The sequence below is a fragment of the Rhyacophila brunnea genome, unplaced genomic scaffold (genome assembly GCF_057557595.1).
Source record: "Rhyacophila brunnea isolate RB1 unplaced genomic scaffold, BYU_Rbru_1.0 scaffold_3, whole genome shotgun sequence".
In the NCBI taxonomy this organism is placed as follows: domain Eukaryota; kingdom Metazoa; phylum Arthropoda; class Insecta; order Trichoptera; family Rhyacophilidae; genus Rhyacophila; species Rhyacophila brunnea.
In genome coordinates this window covers 21,329,039-21,350,216 of record NW_028232965.1, presented here as the reverse complement: position 1 = coordinate 21,350,216, position 21,178 = coordinate 21,329,039, and the positions used below count along the sequence as shown (strand labels likewise).

At 33.2% G+C, this 21,178-nt stretch overlaps 1 protein-coding gene across 1 annotated transcript in view; it reads right to left on the bottom strand.

Annotated features, from left to right (window-relative positions):
• The window catches only part of SdhA (succinate dehydrogenase, subunit A (flavoprotein)), a 33,963-nt gene that overhangs the window by 6,765 nt on the left and 6,020 nt on the right, over nt 1-21,178 (bottom strand). The window contains exons 6-9 of the mRNA XM_085952283.1: nt 19,366-19,523; nt 19,064-19,228; nt 18,776-18,975; nt 1,185-1,382 (exon numbers count right to left, since the gene is read on the bottom strand). Of these exons, the coding sequence (XP_085808409.1) occupies nt 1,185-1,382; nt 18,776-18,975; nt 19,064-19,228; nt 19,366-19,523 (721 nt within the window). The remainder of the gene's footprint in view (nt 1-1,184; nt 1,383-18,775; nt 18,976-19,063; nt 19,229-19,365; nt 19,524-21,178) is intronic.

Below are 21,178 nucleotides of genomic sequence, written 5' to 3'. Positions count from 1 at the left end.
TACCAGTGTTATTTCAAATTATCTGAGTAGTGTGTCGCAGGTTCGATTCCCACAACTGGTTACTAATTCGCTTGTTATTTTTTTAATAAGTGGCTGAACAATGAACTTTATACTATACATACGATAATATGGGTGTGATATAAAGGTGATTTCTACAGATTTCGTCAAATGTCTTAATGTGGCCAAAGTGCTCTGTTTATTTGGAGCAAAAACGGTAATTTAAATAACTCAAATTAAGGGGGGACATGCTCAGCGTAGGTCAAAATGGAGCTTTTATTACATTTTCAAAGCATGATCCTGGCCATTCCTTAAACGTTGTAGATAATCTATTTATATAATTTTGAAGCCTTATTATCCTTTATATTTATTTTAAACCTTTGATGACTGCATAAACTATTTTTATTACATAAAATAGTATTTTTTTAAACCTCTCGCTCTAATGTTTTAGAATATAGTCATTTTTCAGTACATGCATGTGCAGTGGTGTTAAGATTTTTTACATTTATTATTTTTTAAACGCATTTATAAAACCATTAGTATAATTTATGTCGACATTATTATAGTGAAATATTTACGATAAAAAATTATATTGATAAATCTCTGTGATCCCAAATTTGACAAGAATTAGGCATTTCATTATTCAAAAAATGGGCAAGATTAACACATTTGAAGATAATTATAAAGATACTAATTATAAGCTATGTCTTTGACTATTGAAGTGTGATAAACATCCCACGAATAATGATTGCTTTATAATAATTATTGACCTAAGAATAAGGTAGCGTTTTTTTGAAATGCGCCATTATACACTATATTCTAAAACATAAGAGCGAGAGGTTTAAAAAAATACTATTTTATGTAATAAAAATAGTTTATGCAGTCATCAAAGGTTTAAAATAAATATAAAGGATAATAAGGCTTCAAAATTATATAAATAGATTATCTACAACGTTTAAGGAATGGCCAGGATCGTTCTTTGAAAATGCAATAAAAGCTCCATTTTGACCTACGCTGAGCATGTCTGCCCTTAAATGTGTAACTAAAATTTATGACATAAAGAAAAAAATATATGGATATTCAATATACTATGTATTCCATGTTTTTTTGTTTATCAACATTAGAATTTGCTCTGATTGTAAATAATTTTTTGTTGCTCGTATAACCATTGAAAAACATTACGATACCTCTTTGAAGGGCTGAACTTTATCACCGGGCTTATTTTCTTCGGCGATGGTCAAAGCGCAAGCTCTGCCGAAGACGACCAGATCCAAAAGGGAATTTGCTCCCAGTCTGTTGGCTCCGTGGACGGAGGTGCAGGCGGCCTCGCCGCAAGCGTACAGCCCCCCAACTATGCTATCGCTGCCATTCTTGTGCTCCACCACCTACGGTCAATAATAAATCATTAAATTTTTCAAATCAACTTAACTAGGGGATAACCAACATCTATAATAAACCATAACGGAAAATGAGGGTCGGAAGTATCCAAAGAGATACACATCCCCGAGGTTAAGGCAGTGGAGGAAGCTCGTGGTGGAGGTAGGCTATTAAGATCCGATATAAATAGCACACTAAACTTTGTCAGTCAAACGTTAGTTTTTAAAATTCAATTAAACCCTGCCTAATCCGAGCCGTAATAGATAATAGTCAAAAAATATTCATTTACAAGCGGCCCTTGACTTTCGGACGTAATTGGTAAAAAAAAAACATCAAAAAGTGTAATTTAAAATATTTATTTATTAATGTGTATAATAAAGTTAACGAGGCATAATAGCAATCAGGTGTTTTCTTTATAAACATGTCAAGAGATAGTTGAATACTACCCTTTTTATGTATTTTAGAAGGTGACAGGGAGCGGAGGAGAGAGGAGCGACTGCATGGAAGCGCACAGTTTTTGCATTATCAACAAAAATCCAAATTTTAAGAAATGTACGAATTAGCAAATTGTGCGAAAGTAGAACGTTAAAATGTCGAGCGCCGCCTGTATCTATAAAATATCTAAAATTATGGCATTAAACCAGACGGTGGCAAACTGCAGCCCGCCAGGTATTTTTTTGCGGCCTGCCATCATTAATTGTACTTCTGATTACGAATAACTTTTTTATAATTTTTAAAAAAAAATATTGACATAGATTAAAATTTGTATAGCAATAGTACGCGATCCATTTTCAATAGATATTGATAGTGTACCGACAGAGCTACAACTTGAGATTATTGATCTGCAGTGTGACACTGATTTAAGAGAATTGCATCGTCGTGAAGAGATCTCCAAAGTTTACAATGCCCTTAAGGTGATGTCTCTAGGTAAAGTTGTTATCGAAAAATAGCTAGAAAAGTTTATTAATCGGTAGATATATATTCAAAAGTAATGAGAAAAATAAAATAAAAAATTAAGATGTATCGTGGAGTTCTATATACCAAAAATACGTGTCAAATTCGGTACATTTCTATCGGGTGGTAAGAATGAATGACATAAGATTTATTATCAAAATTACGATAAAAATATACCTAAATCTATTACCTAGCGAAACGCTAAACGTAAATTGGAATTTATTATATCCTTATATCTTTTTTTTCAAATTTAAAAAACATCGATTTAGAGGTTAGAAAGCACGCAATTAAAATCGAAATATCTCGGCTTACACGCAATTTATCGCGAATAACGCTTAGCGTTTCTATTAAAAATATTATTTATTAATTTTTACGGCAGTTATTTAAATTTAATCTTGTATTTTTGTATATTAACGAATCGATAGAAATCGAAACCATAATAATTGCTCGAATTGGCAACATGCTGACAACACTAAGCCGACGCTTGGCCGTATAGTGCTGCCGTCGTGGAATTATTTGGAAACAAAATTTCTTCATACAAAATACACACACAACCATAACATGACGTTGAAAATGAAACTCACACATAGACAAGACAAAATAACATTATTTTTCTCTGAATCTTGGCAAAAATCAGTTTGTGTTGAACTTCTATGCGAAATTGCCATATGAATAAAAATAACTTAACAAATTAAAATTACAATATTTACTTAATATACGTAGGAACCTGCCTATATTCAAAATTTGATACTGAAAATTATTTTCAATTAGTATTTGCTTAAATTACAACTGTTTTTTACCATTATTTATGATAAAAATAAACAAATCTCGCATTTTGACATATTATGGCAGCACCATCAATAATCACCGCGCGCTTAGGCAACCGCCAATCAATTTTATCTTTTTATTAATTAATTGTAATAATTATAATTAATTATAAATTAATTAACTAATCAGTAACATTTTCGTTACTAAGTAGGTCGTGTGATTATTGATTGATTTTTGGTGAAGAAATCACACATTGTATGATTTTCTGCAACCAAAATTATTTTATTAGGTTATGTTGTAGCTACTGACGTTTGGCGTGTTGTTATTCTTTATGTTTTATGCATTTTTATATAATTTATGTTACTCAGTGCAAATTACGTGATATTGTTGTGATAAATTATATTGTGAGTGTTTAAATTACATCACATATTCAGTGTAGTTTAATTAAATAGTGAATACCAGAGGTGTGTGATAAGTGAATATAAATCTTTGTTACATATTGATCTAGTACCTATATTTTATTAATAATTATGGATGTGCCATGTGTAAGTGTTAAAAAATATAAGTCCTACACTAGAAAAAATACAAAACTATCTTAAACTACCAAAATATTGATGGAAAGTCGTGATGAATACTTTAGGAAACGGAAGTTAGTATCATCCAACACAGCCGTTGCTTGTGAACCAATTCCGGTGATAAATAGTGATGTATCCATCTCGGATGACCCAGACAATCTTCCAGTATTGACAGATGAGCACAATTATTGTGTGAGACTTGATAGTTGTGAAGACATTCAGAGCTGTTGGCCGAAAAAATTGAAAACGTATTCGATATACGGTATATCGTATACGGTATTAAGTCAACATTGCATTTTGAATGCAGGTGTTGTGAGAAAACAGCGTCAGTATTAACTGAACCCCAAACGTCTACGATTAATACATCATTTGTTTGGGGATCTTTAAATATCGGGATTGGTTACAGTCAGGCACAGGAATTATGCGGTATTGTGGGAATTCCATTCATGTCTTCGGGAATGTTCCAAAGGCATGAAAAAAAAGTTAGCCAGTCATGGAAAACTCATTTGTGTGATCAAATGTCGAAGGATATAGAGATCGAGAAACAGTTGGCTATAGAAAATAATGAAATTGATGAAAAACACCCCTATATAACGGTCATTGTTGACGGAGGTTGGTCAAGAAGGAGTTATGGCCATAGTTTTTCTGCCAAATCCGGAGTGGCATGCATCATCGGAAAACGAACAGGAAAACTTCTTTACCTAGGTGTTAAGAACAAATATTGCCACATTTGTACCATCGCAGCCAATGAAAAAAAACCAGCTAAGAAACATGAGTGTAATATATCTTTTTCTGGACCATCGACAGGCATGGAGCAAACCATTGTAGTTGAGGGACTAAATTATATTTTTGACAAACATCAAGTATGGGTAAAATTTTTAATAGGGGATGGTGATTCAAGTGTATTTGCTAGGGTGCGTGAGAGAGCACCGTTTGGGTATAAAATTAAAAAAATGGAATGCGCGAATCACATGGTCAAATGCTACACTAGCAAACTTTATACGATGGTTAATAACGTAAAATACGATACGAAAAGCCGAAGCTTATTGCGGAAGGAGATTAAACGTCTCAAAAGTGCTGCACGATACGCTATAAAACGATGCGAAGGCAATATCACTCAGTTAAAGTTGGATTTGAAAAATGGACCCAATCATGTATTTGGCGAACACTCTGAGTGCCGTGCAGATTACTTCAAATAATTAAAAGTGTTGTTATTAGTCGGCTAAATCGTCAAAATCGTCTTAAGGCGAGACGTTTAGATTTCACTTCCAGGTATAAAAAACCAACTGTCCCTGTAAGCAACCAAGCTGACTGTGAATATGGCCCGCATGCTGCCGATTCAGATATTCCACAGTTGGACTTACAGGAGAAAATGAAAGAAATTATGGAATCTTTACAGGCTGGGGTTTCTTGCGATACAGATTGTAAGCAATTGCAGTTGGCGACAGTAGGGCAAAGTGAAAATTATTTGTGGATTGATGCCAGGCATAAACGTTTGACAGCATCTAAGTTTGGGAATATTTTCAAAATGAGAAATACGACACCACGGCATAATACTGTTAAAAATATACTTTTCCCAAGTGATATTGTGACAAAGGATATAATGTATGGCAGGAAGAATGAACGCACTGCTATTGCCTTATATGAAGCAAAAAACAAAGTCACTGTTATGCCTTGTGGTCTTTTTGTAAGAACGGAATTCCCATTTTTAGGAGCAAGCCCCGACGGTTTAATTGGGGAAAATGGGTTGATAGAAGTTAAATGTCTTCCGTCCATCGGTTCCAAACCAATTTTAGAGGCAGCATTACAAAACAATATATTATGTTTAACTATTGTGAACTCCGTACTTCACTTAAAAGAATCACATAATTATTGGTTTCAAATACAGGGACAGTTGTACATTGCGAAGAAGGAATACTGTGATTTAATTGTATATGCCGACAGTGGAATCGAAATCATACGACTTTTGCCAGATCCACAGTTTGAGACACGTGTTCTACCGCGTTTGATAAGTTTTTATAATGATTGCCTTCTTCCAGAATTAGCTGATAGCCGTATCCAACGGGGTATGAGAATTCGCGAACCTGAGTTTATATTAAATAATTTGCAAACTAAAGCGAAGAAAATAAAAAAGTAATTTATGTTGACTTCTGATATAATTCTCGCAATAAATATGTCATAGTTTTCCTTGACATTTGGACATGGAATTTCGCGTATCCATAAAACTGATAGACTACGTAGTGCGCTCTTAGAAATCACAAAGGCCTACCGAGCAACTTCAACGGACGCGCTTCCGGTCCTGGCCGCATTCTTCCACTTGACCTGCACATACAGGTCAGCGGTCCGTCAACGAAGCTCCTCAAAGGTGAGGAGGCCGTTGTTGGTGACTTTCACCTTGCCCCGCCTCCTCGGCATGTTGCTGAAAAAGTAACCTGACTATACGTCTATTGACGCTTGACGCGGCATAGAAGACCTGGCAGCGACGGTGGAATGAATCAACCAAGGGCCGGCACACATTTTAATTTTTTCCAGACATTAAATGGCGATTGGAGATAACCAAATATCTGACTCCTGACCATCACACCGATCAATTTGTGATTGGACACGGTGGGTTAGCTGGCAAGCTCTTTGAGCTTGGACTTGTAAGCCGTCCGACATGTCCATGCGGAGGGGTAATTCAGGATGCCAACCACATCCTCTGGGAATGTCTTAGAATGTGCTCCCGAACGGGAGGAGATGCTCAGGTCGGTCCAACCAGCTGTTGGGCCCATCGGGCCGTCCGACTTGGTTGCTACTAAGGCCAATTATCCTGCATTTAAAAAATTTGCGGCGTCTTACTGCGGGCGTGAAGATCTCTACACGTAATTTTTGCTGTTCGTATGATTAGCTTCATTATTTTTTCATATATACAATAGAATTATTTTTATTTTAATAATTTCCTTGCGCTCTTCTCTCCCCGGAACTTTGCATTAGAAAGTAACTTCTTTAAACTCAGTCAGAGCTCACTTTGAGCGTAGCAACCTTAGTCCTGGGTATCTTTTCCTAGGGCATTCCCAGCCTAAAACTGAACTAGATGCTTCACATCAACCAATGTAGGGCCACGTGATGGCTCGTGGGTTAACTTCAATAATATTGCTTATTATATATACTTCATTAGAATAAACAACTTCTTTTGTAGCTGTTTATGCATGCCATGCTTGTTTCGTGGATTTTCACGATGGTTTTCAGATTTTTCGTGTTCTATGCTTATAACGATATCTCATAATTATTATTAATTTACAATGCTATACAATGTAACCAATGATTTATTATATTCTAAAATGTTTTAATGAAAATAACTAGTGGAACTTTTTTATATAATTATATACCATATATAGTTAGTTTATTTAGTGGTTATTTTGGTTTCTTTGGCAATTCTTCCAGAATATATTCCTAGAATTGTCGGACTTGAGCGATAATAAAACGCATTTCTAATCTACGCATGCGTTTTACTATTTATTATACATGTTTTCCTGATATCGTCGCCTTGGAAGTGAATAGAGCTTCACGGATGTCATTTGTGTATTAGATTGTTTAGCAAATTTGATGGAAATCATGTTCCTGTAAAAAGATCAGTTATTTTTCTTCACCATAATAATAATTATAACCAATAAGTATTTCAAAAATTGTTTGTTCAAATAAAAACGTTTTTGAATTTTGTGTGGATTACCTCTATTCACTTCCAAGGTGAAGATATTCACCAAGATTTATTTTCAACACGTCTAGTATTCTCAATACTTTCTATAACCTGATTCCTAAACCTAAACAATTTTTCACAAACATGTGTTTGGATCCAGCGTGTCTATTCCTTAGACTATGTACGCAAGACGCTTCCCGCTGCTATCTAAGGAAGGTTTGTATCCAATTGTTGTAATTGTTACAATAAGTGCTATGTTTTAACAGCACTTTTCTTGGCAAAGCTAAACTTTCGAGCGAGATGACTGTTTAGACCAAGGGTTCCCAACCTCGGAACGCGACGGGTTTTCTGTGGGGTCGCCAGCTTATAAAGCTAAAAAAAATTCACTATAATGCAATTTTTATTTTGGGCAGAGAGGTGGTGGCGTTCTCATTGCTGTACGCTCCGACCGACCAGACAGTATATCTGTTGTTGACTGTCACTTTGCTGCAGCTATTGACGTCGTTATTATTCGATTACGGTGAAATGGGTCATTTTTCACTGTTAAGTGTATTTTCCACCGCGATCGTCTCGCGATGCATATAATTCGTTCTTTTCATACTTTGAAAACTTGCCAGTTGATAATTGTATAACCATCATTGGTGAGTTCAATTTGTATTCATCTCATTTCTTATCCTGTATGAATCTCAAGCAGTTTTCAGAGATAAGAAATTGAGATACCCGGGGTTCCAGCGGCTAGCTCAGGTGTCCATCGAACCCCGGATTCACAAAAAAAAGATAAAAAAAGGATTTATATATGTTGGTAAAATTAAATAAAACACTAAGTCTTTCTCGTGCGGTCTTAGCGTTATATATTTTAATATTTGGTTGGACAACGTTACTTTATAGTCCATTACATATTTTGTTTTTACAATTAGTTACACAGGTCCGTACACGGTTTACAAAGGACGCTTACTAACTTTCTTTTTCAAATTCCCCGTACCCACGCCGTCCAGCAAAAAGGACTCTCGTGATTGGACATACGATTAAAGCACTTGCATCACAAAAAATGGAAGAAAGCGAAGTGTCTTAGCGATTTTATTTTCTTATATCATATCACGTGTATTATATCAAATCTTGTGACATTGTCAATGTTATCAATGGAATCCAGTTTTTACTCTTGGCAGACGATTTAAAATTATATGTGTCAATTCACAGTGAATTAGATTGTCACATATTACAAAATAACTAGTAGAACTTTTTTATATTATAATAAGTGAAGGTAATTCCATAAACAACGTTTTTTGTGTAATTGAATTTGATCAAATTATATACCTACAATATATTATAATATACTATCATAAAAATGTCAATACGATATAATAAAATATTGTACTTATTTAAAAAAATTAATAATTATTTGAATAAGTATATATATATAATAATATTATAGTAAGTAGAATATATTATATTCTTATAATATGTAAATGAATTTTTGTCTAGCGATTTTTTTCATCTGGCAATACTTGCAACTTATTATGGTAACTTACTGCCATCTGGTTGGAATCGACCAAAGTTTTTAGTAACAGATTTTTAGAAATTCATGGTAGATGCCTGTAAATATAAATAGATGGCGTGAAAGTCACATTATATGTGTAATTTAGGCCAAAGACATCGCCTTAATTCAGACAAATTCGACCAACTTAAAGATTATGCAAGAAAAATGTTCGTTATTTTTGGATCAACCTATGTGTGAACAAACATTTTCGATCATGAACCTCGATAAAATTACTTACGATCAAATATTTCTGATGCCCATTTACAAGCAGTTTTGAGAATATCAACTACAAAATTAATACCTGAATTTAAAAAAATGTACAACAGTTTCATTCTTCTCATTAATTTTTTTGTAATATTTATTTTTCCTTCCCCCTTGCCCTCCTTTTCCTTGCCCTTCATCCAAAAAGTTTGCCCCCCCCTGCATTAAACCATACATAATTTTAGGTATTTTACAGATAGAAAAATATTTTATATCGATTATGATAATTAGACTCCGGTCAGCCGGAGTTCTTTTTTTTTGGGGACGGACTCTAATATTACAACATTTTTTAATTAAAAAATGCGTTAATAATTTATGGAACCTATGTTTTTCAGAAAAATAAGGTGTGCGATGTAGTAGGTACAATGAATTATGAAATAAATATTATTGTTATAGTATCTTTATGAATACCGAGGAATTTTCATTATGTAGAAACGATGGTATTAGTATAGTTTAGTACCTACTTATTTAGACAAATTATTGAAGAATACAGTCACAGTAGTTCATTAACTATTTAATGTGATCTACGGCGGAGAAAAAAATAACAAGTATGTGAGAACTTCCAGAGGTCATCGCATCCGAACTGAATGTGTGAATTCAAATGGCAGTGATTTTACTTGTGCATGCGATGCCATCATCGCACTCGATTCTACATTTTGTGCACTGTACTATGTATTTTGGCTGAAATATCACAATAGATTTTGATAAAACACTAAGTAATTTTGCAAACCAAATTACTATTATTTAATATGATGTTATTTGCATGGAGGATGTTTTGGCCCTTGGGTAAATCTACAATCTACCTCGAACAACTCTGCATGTTTTACTCCAAGAATCAAAACTCTTCATCATCATAATACGTGGACAGTATGTCAAACTTGTATCTACCTACAGACTATTCATATGAATTTATTCAACAAAATTTCCCATTGCGGTAACTAATAATATTTATAATGATATGTTAACATATTTAACCTTTCTAACGCGGCAACTGACTTTAGTCAGCCTATACGCGCAAGTCATCCGCGCGTCAGCTGACTAAAGTCATTTCGATTTTCGTTTGCCTAGTACTGCTTTCGGCCAGGCGCGAAAAATTCTAATATTGATTTAATTTATTCAGAAATCATCCTTCTCTTGACATCTGTCAATGAATAGCCTATCTAATTTAAATAAATATTTTTCGGGAGCGTGTCTTGGATAAAAAAATATCAGTCATCGGGCCAATTCAAACTTGCCGGGTATATAGTGTCTTATCGCTTCTTAGTGCATGTGCGCCGAAGATATTTGACTGACGCGTTTGTAGCGATACGAATTCGCGATATAATATGTTATATTGTTTTTTAGTGATTGAAAAACTATTTGGTGCATAAACTGTTAAATAGAATATTCGAAAGTTACATTGATCAAAGTGAATTTACAAAACATTTTACAAAAGGAATGCTTTTTGAGATTGCATTCATTCGTCTACCTGCTAATATATTATCCGCGAGTTAATAGTTTCGGAAAATAATTTGAACAAGGTGTAATTTAAATATAAGAGTCCGCGATTTAATATTTCTCTTTATTTATTGTTGATTATCATTTTTAAATACTATTTTCTGATTATACTAATAGGTAAAACGGACAAAAGTTGTTTATTTACCTTAGTTATCAGTCATTTAAAAAGAAAAGATATGTTAAGTGAATAAACATTTTCACACAATTGAAAATTTCTGTATCAGAAAAATTAAAAACATTTTGTGATAGCATATTTTGTGTGTTCGATTTTTTGTGATTATTCATGATCCTGATTCAGATTATGAGTTGAGTGAAAATGAGTACTACGATGATTCAGATACTTCCAGTGCCCCATCAGAAAGTGCTACTGCCGCCGCCTCTAATTTAAATGTAAATCGTAATGTTGACGATCTGTCTTCGTGGACTACTGGACCTTTCATACCAGTTGTTCACGAATTTGATGATTTCTTTTCTGGAGTCAGCCCGCACACAAATTTATCAGATAGCTCTAAAGAAATAGAAATTTTTGAGCATTTTTTAAATTCAAATATAATGGACAGAATTGTAATCGAAACAAATAACTATTATACAGAAGACATTAGAAGACAAGAACCATCGCCGAAATCACGAATGCATAAGTGGGTCAACACAGACGTCCCAGAAATGTACATTTTTTTTGCTGTAAGTATGTTGATGACTAGAAATCGTCACATCACAAGAGGAACATTGGTCAACCGATCCACTCTTATCCAGCCAAATGTTCGGGAAAGTAATGCCAAGAGACAGATATACTTTGCTTTTGAGGATGTTGCACTTTTCGGATCCCAATACTCAAATTCATGGAGATAAATTACATAAAATTAAAATTCTGATCGACCATTGCCGAGAAATATTCAAAAAAACAATGATGCCGCACGAGAACTTATGTATCGACGAAAGCATAATTGTTTTTAAAGGTAGATTGCTGTTTAAACAGTACATTCCTTCAAAACGCCACCGTTTCGGCATAAAAATGTTCGTTCTTTGCGATGTGATGACTGGTTATATATTAGATTTCATAATATATTGCGGGGAAGGAACAGATATTGTCGATGAGCAGGGACTTGGCATTTCGGGAGCTGTGGTAACGACATTAATGAACGAATATTTCGGTAAAGGTCATACTATGTGGACTGACAACTGGTATTCAAGCCCAGACTTATGTAAACATCTTCACGAAAAAAAAACAAATGCTTGCGGAACAGTCCGAAAAAATCGAAGAAATATGCCAACATTTAGGAAGCTCAAGAAAGGAGAAGTGGAGTCAAAAAATAGTAGCTCGCTATTGGCTATAAAATGGCACGACCGGCGCGAAGTCCATATGTTGACTACATTGCACAATGATTCATTTACACCCACAGGAAAATTCAATAGGCAGACCGGAGAGCCTATACTGAAACCTACATGTGTTATCCAATATAATAAATGTATGGGATCTGTAGATAAAGCTGATATGATGTTAAGTACACTAAGTTGTATGCGAAAATCAATAAAATGGTACAAAAAGGTGGCTTTCCATATCATAGATCTGTTTTTATTAAATTCATATATTCTGTTTAGTACTATCACAGGCAAAAAAACAGGTCTAGCTAATTTTCAGTTAAAAGTAATCAGGCAAATATTTGAAAAATATCAAGTTCCAGCCACATCCCGCGCACAGCAACCCGTCGACCATCCACTGCGCTTATCAGCTAGAGCGATGGCAAAGCATATGCCGGACATAATTCCTCCCGCAAATAAACGGATAAATCCTTGCAGAGTTTGTCATCTTTGTGCGAATACAAAAAAAAAGCCGAAAACCAAAAAATATTCCAGATACATGTGTTCCAAGTGTAACGTGCCATTATGCGTGTATCCGTGCTTTAGAGAATACCATGAAAAGGTGAACTATTAAAATATTTAAGTGTTTCAAAAATACTAAAATGACCTACCTACATATCAGACGATGTTGAAATTTATAAATTAATAACATTTGAAACTATGTGGATTATGTGTTCTGTTTAGTGAATATTGTATCGTCATGTTATCAAAATAAACCATTAATATTATCAAGTGGGGTGTAAAAAAGGATTTCTCATAATTTATTAAGTGGTCTGGGATTACGGTTGCAATAACTCTGAAGTTTTGAACATAATTCTGTCATCGACGCACTTGTCCGGAGCCGACACGTCAACAAAATGGCGACTGAAACGTAAGTCACACGCTTTTTGTATAACGCGGCTTGTTCGTCATTCTTTATCATAATCAGGGCACGAATGTTTATTTTTAAGATCGTTAAAAATGATACGACTATTCATAATCACCGTTTAACACTGTATTTGATGACTGTATTTGTACATGTTTGACTGACATTTATTGTGATTTATCAATACTTGAAATCATGACGCGCTCTATTGTATTAAAGCGGTATTCTTGACGCTTTGAAAGGGTTAAAATAAATGTATCATATGAAAATATATAATAGCTGTGGAGGGATGTATCTCTTAAATTTCAGCTTAGCTGAATATATTTGTGATGAATGATTTACATCGCAATTGAATATAACGCAGGTAGCTTAGTTGGCAGAGCACATTGGCGCGAATCCAGTGGGCGCAGGTTTGTATCCTGCTGGGCATCGTATTATTTTTTAATAAGATCTTTTCAGTTTTCTTTGATGTGCTTTCAAACTATGTAGCTATCTTCAATTAAAAATGTTACATTGTCAAATCTTGCGAATTATTCGTTGAATAAAAAAATAGTTAATTGGATGATTTATAATTTTCTAAAGCTCTCATTGTACATTTCGTATATTTATTTGTTGTATATTAAATATCTACTTACTTATACATAGGTATGTAATATTATATCTTTGAATTCCTTACTTATTAACTTAAAAATAACAATAATGCATGAAATACTCATACTTATAATATATATTATATCACTTCAAGTACCTACCGATAACAAGGGCTGCGCGACTTATCAATACTCTGACTAGAGACGTATACATGTTGCTTTTTATTAGGTATTCTTATAAATTGCTTCACTTACTCTTATTTAAATAACATATCATTTGTGAACGTCGTGGATTAATAATTCTATATGTACATAATATCCTTTAAATAAAAATGGAGTTAAGTAAAACATTGTCTTAATGGAGCTTTCTATATTCTGTTACGCCACTGAATTGTCTTAAACAACTGATTTAAGAACAATACGCATACATAAAATAATGATAGTTAGATGGATACAATTTTCAGTCCTAATTTGAAAACATATATCTCTATGAAGTGCAAGTTATACCCACCTATTAACGTACCATTCTTTACGAGGAATAATCCATTCGCCTAACCCACTAACTTCATTCAGTAGATCGAGTAGGTACACGCTGAAAAAACAATATGCATTATTTTTCCCATCTGCCGGATTGAACCCGCAACCCACAGTTTCATAGATGGCTACGCCACATCAGCCGCCGTGTGTACAAAATCTTGTATTTCGATAAAAAATATATACTATATTGGTGTATACCACAGCTGATGATGATAAATAATATTGTATTGAAAATAATTCATTTTAAAGTTGTTCACTTTCTTCATTTATGAAACGATCACAAGCAATTCAAAATTTGTCATCGATAGAGAACCTTTTTTGACACCCACAGTTGATTTTAGTTGAATTTTAAGTGATAGATATAGATGATAGATGATCAGTGATAAAGTTACCCCATCTCATAACGTACTTATCTATATAAATCAGTCATTTAATAAATAAGTACAAATATCACTAACCAGTTAGTTTTTTAATAAAGTTAATTTTTGTGTACGCAACAATATGCACATATATTTCGTTATTATTGTGTTATTCAATTGAAAATGTCTGTTACGATAAAATATGTTGTAAGTATATCAAAATTACAAAAGTTGAAAAAGATTTAAAACTTTCATATTAAGTGTTTATTAAAGTAATATGTGTCTAGGTACCTGTCGTTTTATATCATGAATAGTTTTTTTTTACTCTTTATGTGCATTTAAATCAAATAATAATACCTAAATGCGTGTCTGGAAATCTGTAGGTACATACACAGTTCGCCGTATCCGAAATATTGTATGGGTAATAATATATGGTCGTATATTAAAGACTGTTCAACCTATTAAGGTCGTATAGTACTGAGATAAAATTCATGTCTAAATAAAAGACGGTTCTTGTCAGTTTACAGGAAGCCAGTGGCAAACAAATTTTGGAAATAGCCGATTACTGGATAATTTTTTGTTAGGTTAGGTTTTCATTATTGAATTTATGAATTTTGCCACAATCGGCTATGATAATTGAATTAATATTCATATTGAATCTAATAAAATTGGATACCTTATCTTAAAGTATACGGTCATCTCTTTCTGATAGAAAGCTCACCGCAAACTGTGCCACGGTGAAATGCATTACGTACAATTTACATGTAACCTTAAATGGGACGGGCGGTGACTTTTTTTTAAAATTAACGGTAACCTACATTTTATCTACTTAAGGTTTTATAACTAATTTAATCACGGTAAGTAGTAAAATGTGTGGCATTGCGGATTAGTAGCTCTGTAATATTCTAAATTTAAATGTATTAAGGGGGGACATGCTCGTCGAAGGTCAAAATTGAGTTTTTATTGTACTTTCAAACCATGATTCTGGACACTCCTTAAACGTTGTAGATAATCTATTTATATAATTTTGAAGCCTTATTATCCTTTATAGTTATTTTAAACATTTGATGACTGCATGAAGTATTTTTGTTACATAAAATAGTATTCTTTTAAACCTCTCGCTCTAATGTTTTAGAATATAGTCATATTTAGGTACAGAACTGTGCAGTGGTGTTAAGATTTTTACATTTATTAATTTTTAAACGCATTTATAAAACCATTAGTATAATTTATTACGAGATAATTTTTGTAAAATATTCACGATAAAAAATTATTTTGATAATCTCTGTGATCCCAAATTTGACAAGAATTAGGCATTTTATTATTCAAAAAATCGGCAAAATTAACACATTTGAAGATAAATCTAAAGATACTTATTATAAGCTGTCTTTGACCATTCAAGTGTGATAAACATCTTATGAATAATGATTGCTTTATAATAATTATTGACCTAAGAATAAGGTAGTGTTTTTTTGAAATACGCCATTTCTTTTGTCATTCCCTAGTAATTAAGCTACAACATACGGCCGTAGCCATAAAATGACAAACTATAATTAAAGTAGGGGGTAAAATTATGTTAACGCGCGTGTTTGAACATGTACTTAACCGAATTTTTTTTTATTTTTTTTTAAACGGTACATGTTCAAACACGCGCGTCAATATCATTTTACTCCCTACTTCAATTATAGTTTGTCAATTTATGGCTACGGCCGTATGTTGTAGCTTAGCCACTGGGGAATGACAAAATAAATGGCGTATTTCAAAAAAACACTACCTTATTCTTAGGTCAATAATTATTATAAAGCAATCATTATTCATAAGATGTTTATCACACTTGAATGGTCAAAGACATAGCTTATAATAAATATCTTTAGAATCATCTTGAAATGTGTTAATCTTGCCGATTTTTTGAATAATAAAATGCCTAATTCTTGTCAAATTTGGGATCACAGAGATTATCAAAATAATTTTTTATCGTGAATATTTTACAAAAATTATCTCGTAATAAATTATGCTAATGGTTTTATAAATGCGTTTAAAAATTAATAAATGTAAAAAATCTTAACACCACTGCACAGTTATGTACCGAAATATGACTATATTCTAAAACATTAGAGCGAGAGGTTTAAAAGAATACTATTTTATGTAACAAAAATACTTCATGCAGTCATCAAATGTTTAAAATAACTATAAAGGATAATAAGGCTTCAAAATTCTATAAATAGATCATCTACAACGTTTAAGGAGTGTCCAGGATCATGGTTTGAATATACAATAAAAACTCAATTTTGACCTTCGACGAGCATGTCCCCCCTTAACGTAATATTTATAATGAACGTAAGTGCAAAACCTTTAGAAGAATGCAATTACGGCTGACGCAATACACAATATATAATAACATAATATATTATAATTACTTATATAATAATTATTATTCAAACGAATATTTCCAGAAAACCTATTGTTTTGATACTATAAACATACTTGGTAATGGTATCAATATGATACTTTTAGAATATTTCAAGGTCCACGCACAAAAACTTTCAATATTTGTAGGTATCAATTAATTGGTATTTGTATGCATAGTAGTTGTACGTACCTACGAAAAAGTTCTTAGAAATATAATTATTAAAACATGTATTTTTATACGCATTGTATAAAATGGTTCACTATTGCTTACAATAAAATTGCTGCGATAAAAAGAACAATAAAAGTGGTAACTCGAGAATCTTAATTGGTTTATGTTATTATCAACTGTTTGCAATACGCCCAGCTAAAATTATTTTCGCAAGATAATTATGATAAGTACCTTCGCAACTGAGCTGGCAGAAAAAACAACTGACAAATTGTAGAAATCCATACTAATAGGGTGTTCATCCAAAATTTTCGAATGCGATTTTACGCCAGATATATAATACGCCCGTATAATTGCGTTCATCCAAATTTAGTACATAAGCATCTCGCCGAACCCGAACACCTAATGCCCCTCTACCATAAGTTTAGCGAAACCGATTGCTAAATTCGGCAGAGTCCATTTTTGACAGATCGCAACTGACAGCCCGCGTTTGTTGATAATTGTCATAGGTTCTTGTTTTCTTCCATATTTCATTATGATTCAGTGTATTATTTTGATTATTGTCTAATGGTACTATCTATTTTACAATTGATTCTATAATTGGTGCTTATTTTATTCAATCATGAATGCTTTATTTATAGGTAGTAAACTTTGCTTTCGTAGATAAAGCTAATCTACAATGCCGCAAATTTCGTAAAAGAGGCGACGCTTTCAAATTTAAGAGTCTCGTTAGTAAATACACATCAAACGCAGATTCATGAAATCAAATAAATACAAGTAATATAATATTTTGAACAACTCAATTCACATGATTATGCTGGAATCGATTTATGCATAATAATTATATGGTAGGTAGGTATACTATCACGATAACCATTTACTTTCATTTGTTTATATTGTAATGATTATTTATTCAATAACGTTTATTCGGCATTCGGAATATCCGGCCATAATGTAGCATTAATCGAAAAATAAAAGAAATAATATGAAAGTAAATGTAATAGCGAGTTCAAAATATATGGACCACTAGGGATATCTAGCGGCAAAATGTGAGAAATTGTCATTTATTTGACAGTTAAGTGCCCATAGACATCAAAAACTGACCATAGAGAAAAAATATTTTTCTGTTTTAATATAAGGAATACTTGTTTCAAATAGGCGCGCATGTACAAACACCGTTATTTGAATAGAGCATAATGGAACAAGGCGGCGCCCGTATATACAAATTCGAAGCTAAGTGGGTGAACACTCGACAAGTTTTATTACGGCAATAAACGGTTTCGGCGTAAGGTGAGACCGTCATAAACCATTCGGTTCGGCTTATTTCCATGGAAACCCTATAAGAATCATTTGGGCAAAAGTCTCCTTAGGATATTGGATTCGTCCACCATTTTAATGTGTTTTTTTATGGGTTGACGGTTAAAAACGTGAGCTGGCCGGTGTTAAATGATAATTTTAAAAAACTAACTAACACCATCTGTAATGTGTGTTATTAATTCAATGAAAGACTGAAAAAGTGTGCGCTATTTTTGTGAGATCGCCCATAGCATACCTAAACTATTACGGCTCGGGTAGGCAGGGTTTAATTGAATTTTAAAAATAACCAGCACCATCTGCAAATTATATTCTTAGTTCAATGAAATCAAATAACTATGACTGACAAAGTTAAGTGTGCACTATTTATGTTGAATCTTAACAGCCTACCTCTGCCCCTTGAACTACCGAATATATCTTTAATTGAGTTAATTATCATATTATATATGTTGGGTTTGAAGATTTTTGGAAAGAATAAAGATTCCGTGTCAGCGGTGTCTAATTTATTGATAATTGAATATAAAAAATCCTCACTTGTCCTTTGTAGTTAGTCGGAATTCCGCCCATGTTGTAGTGAACGGTGGGGAGTACGGGGATGGGTTCGCTGGTGACGTCAACGCCCGCAAAGATCATAGCTGTTTCGGAGATGCCTGGAAGGCGAGCGTGAAGCTGCTCCGCAGGCAAATGATGAAGCTGCAAATAGACGTGATCCTTGTTCGGTCCGCAACCTCTCCCTGGTGAATATTAAATTAATTTCACATTGCAATGGTATTATAGAAAATAATTTGCGAAACAGAATCGATTCGTCGATGGTAAAATCACCTTCTTTGATTTCCACAGTCATGGCTCTGGAAACGACATCCCTCGAGGCGAGATCCTTGGCGACTGGCGCGTACCTTTCCATGAATCGTTCTCCTTGAGCGTTGATTAGAAATCCGCCTTCTCCTCTGCATCCTTCCGTGATTAAGCATCCGGCTCCGTATATTCCTGCAGAACCAAAACTTTTATTATTATTACCGGCTGACTTTTATTCACCTAGGAAAATTATTTTAGGATACATATCATTTATATTTTTGAAAGATATACATCTGAATAAGATCATCAGGAGTCATCTCCGTTCTCACCTGTAGGGTGGAACTGGACAAACTCCATGTCTTGGTTCTGTAGACCGGCTCTGCTGACCATGGCTGAACCGTCGCCGGTACAAGTGTGAGCGGAAGTGCAAGAAAAGTATGCGCGACCTGCTCCACCGGTCGCCAGGACAGTATTCTTTGCTAGGAATCTAATAGAAATTATATTCTCAGTTTAAATAAAACACAAGATATAATAATTACTCTTATTACAAATAATTTAATAACAGTCCACTTTAATAGGACTCAATTAATCCACTGAGAATGTCCTGTTAAAGCAGACGAGAATGGTCCTTAAATTAAAAATTATAATTATATCCATTGTATTTTATGCATTGTCTTTTCATATAGAATTGACAGTTAACATAATCAAAGTGATTAATGAAGCCAGTATGGGAAAACTTCAGTCTTATACAAAAAATACAAATCGTTTCCTTATTATTTTCATAAAAATAAATACCTTTTCAGAAATATTTACAAAATAAATATTTTTACATTTAATTTGGCTAAAACAATGTTATGAATCGAATCACGTTATGAATAATAAATATAATAGATGCAATTCTTTGATTTACATAATATTAATTATCGCAATGGTGTTTTCACTTATGCGATGATCTTAAAATAGGGTCTGCTTAACTCATCCGGTGTACTTCCTTGTACATATTTAATTAAAATTTTTTGTATTTACACTTTTCTTTCTTATCTATTTCTTTTTTTATATAAAACTGTTTTAATAATATTTCTTTGTTTCGAAATGTCATGTTGTGAACGTCTTAAATTAATAATTTGTAATGTTCACCACGTGTAAAAATAAATAGAATTTGAAATAACATTTCATAATACTATTTAGAAATCATATAGGTATATGTAATCATTGTACTGCATTTGAAGGCTCTGGAAACAAAAACGGAAATTTCTATTTTCGTAAATTTTTGGTAAGTCAATGAAAATGTATAATTTCTTTCTCAAAGGTCTTCTAAAAAAAGTACAGCGGAACCTCGATTTTACGTTTCCGAAATTCATGTTTTCCCGCTATTTGCATGTAGTTTCTGCAGTCCCATTTTATTTTAGTACATTTAATTCTCAGTTTTACATCTGAAATAGAAGTTCAAAGTTCAATTAAAATGTAATTTATTGTAACACCTTCAATTAGATAGGTATGTAGGTACACAAATCCACGGCAATGATTTTGAAGTTGCGGACGTGATGGCCACGCGGCTTAAGCGTTGGCCTATAGCATCGTGGGTCCCAGGTTCGAATCCTGGGTCTGGTCTGGTAAGTATACATATTGTTTTTCAATTTGTGTATGAGTCATGGACCTAATAGGTTTAACAAGTGGCTGACATCCATTTCTCGTAAAAACAGAATCTGTTAATGCAAACCTCCGCCCTGTGGAGGCACATAATATGATTATATCAGGATTGGACATGGTCGAAAAAAACCCAATTTCTTTTTATAAATAGGTGCACATGCCTTCAAAGTACTGACACATTCCTTTTTATAGACACGGCTGAAGTGTACAAGGCCAAGTTTGTACAATGGAGTTGGGGGTGATCTTTTACTTTTTTACTTTAACCAGCATGAGCACACAGTGTTTTATAACATTCTCCAGTTCAGTTCGAATATTAGTCACATTATTCGATCATATTTTTTTGTTTGCCAACTTTTGCTACGTTTAAGTTAAGTTGTTTTGTGTTATTTATTTATTTATATCTATTCAAATAACGTCAAAAAGTTTCAAACCTTAAAATTTTTTCAGTTCCTTCAAAAATGTAAAATCAAGTTTCACTGTATTCTAAAATGA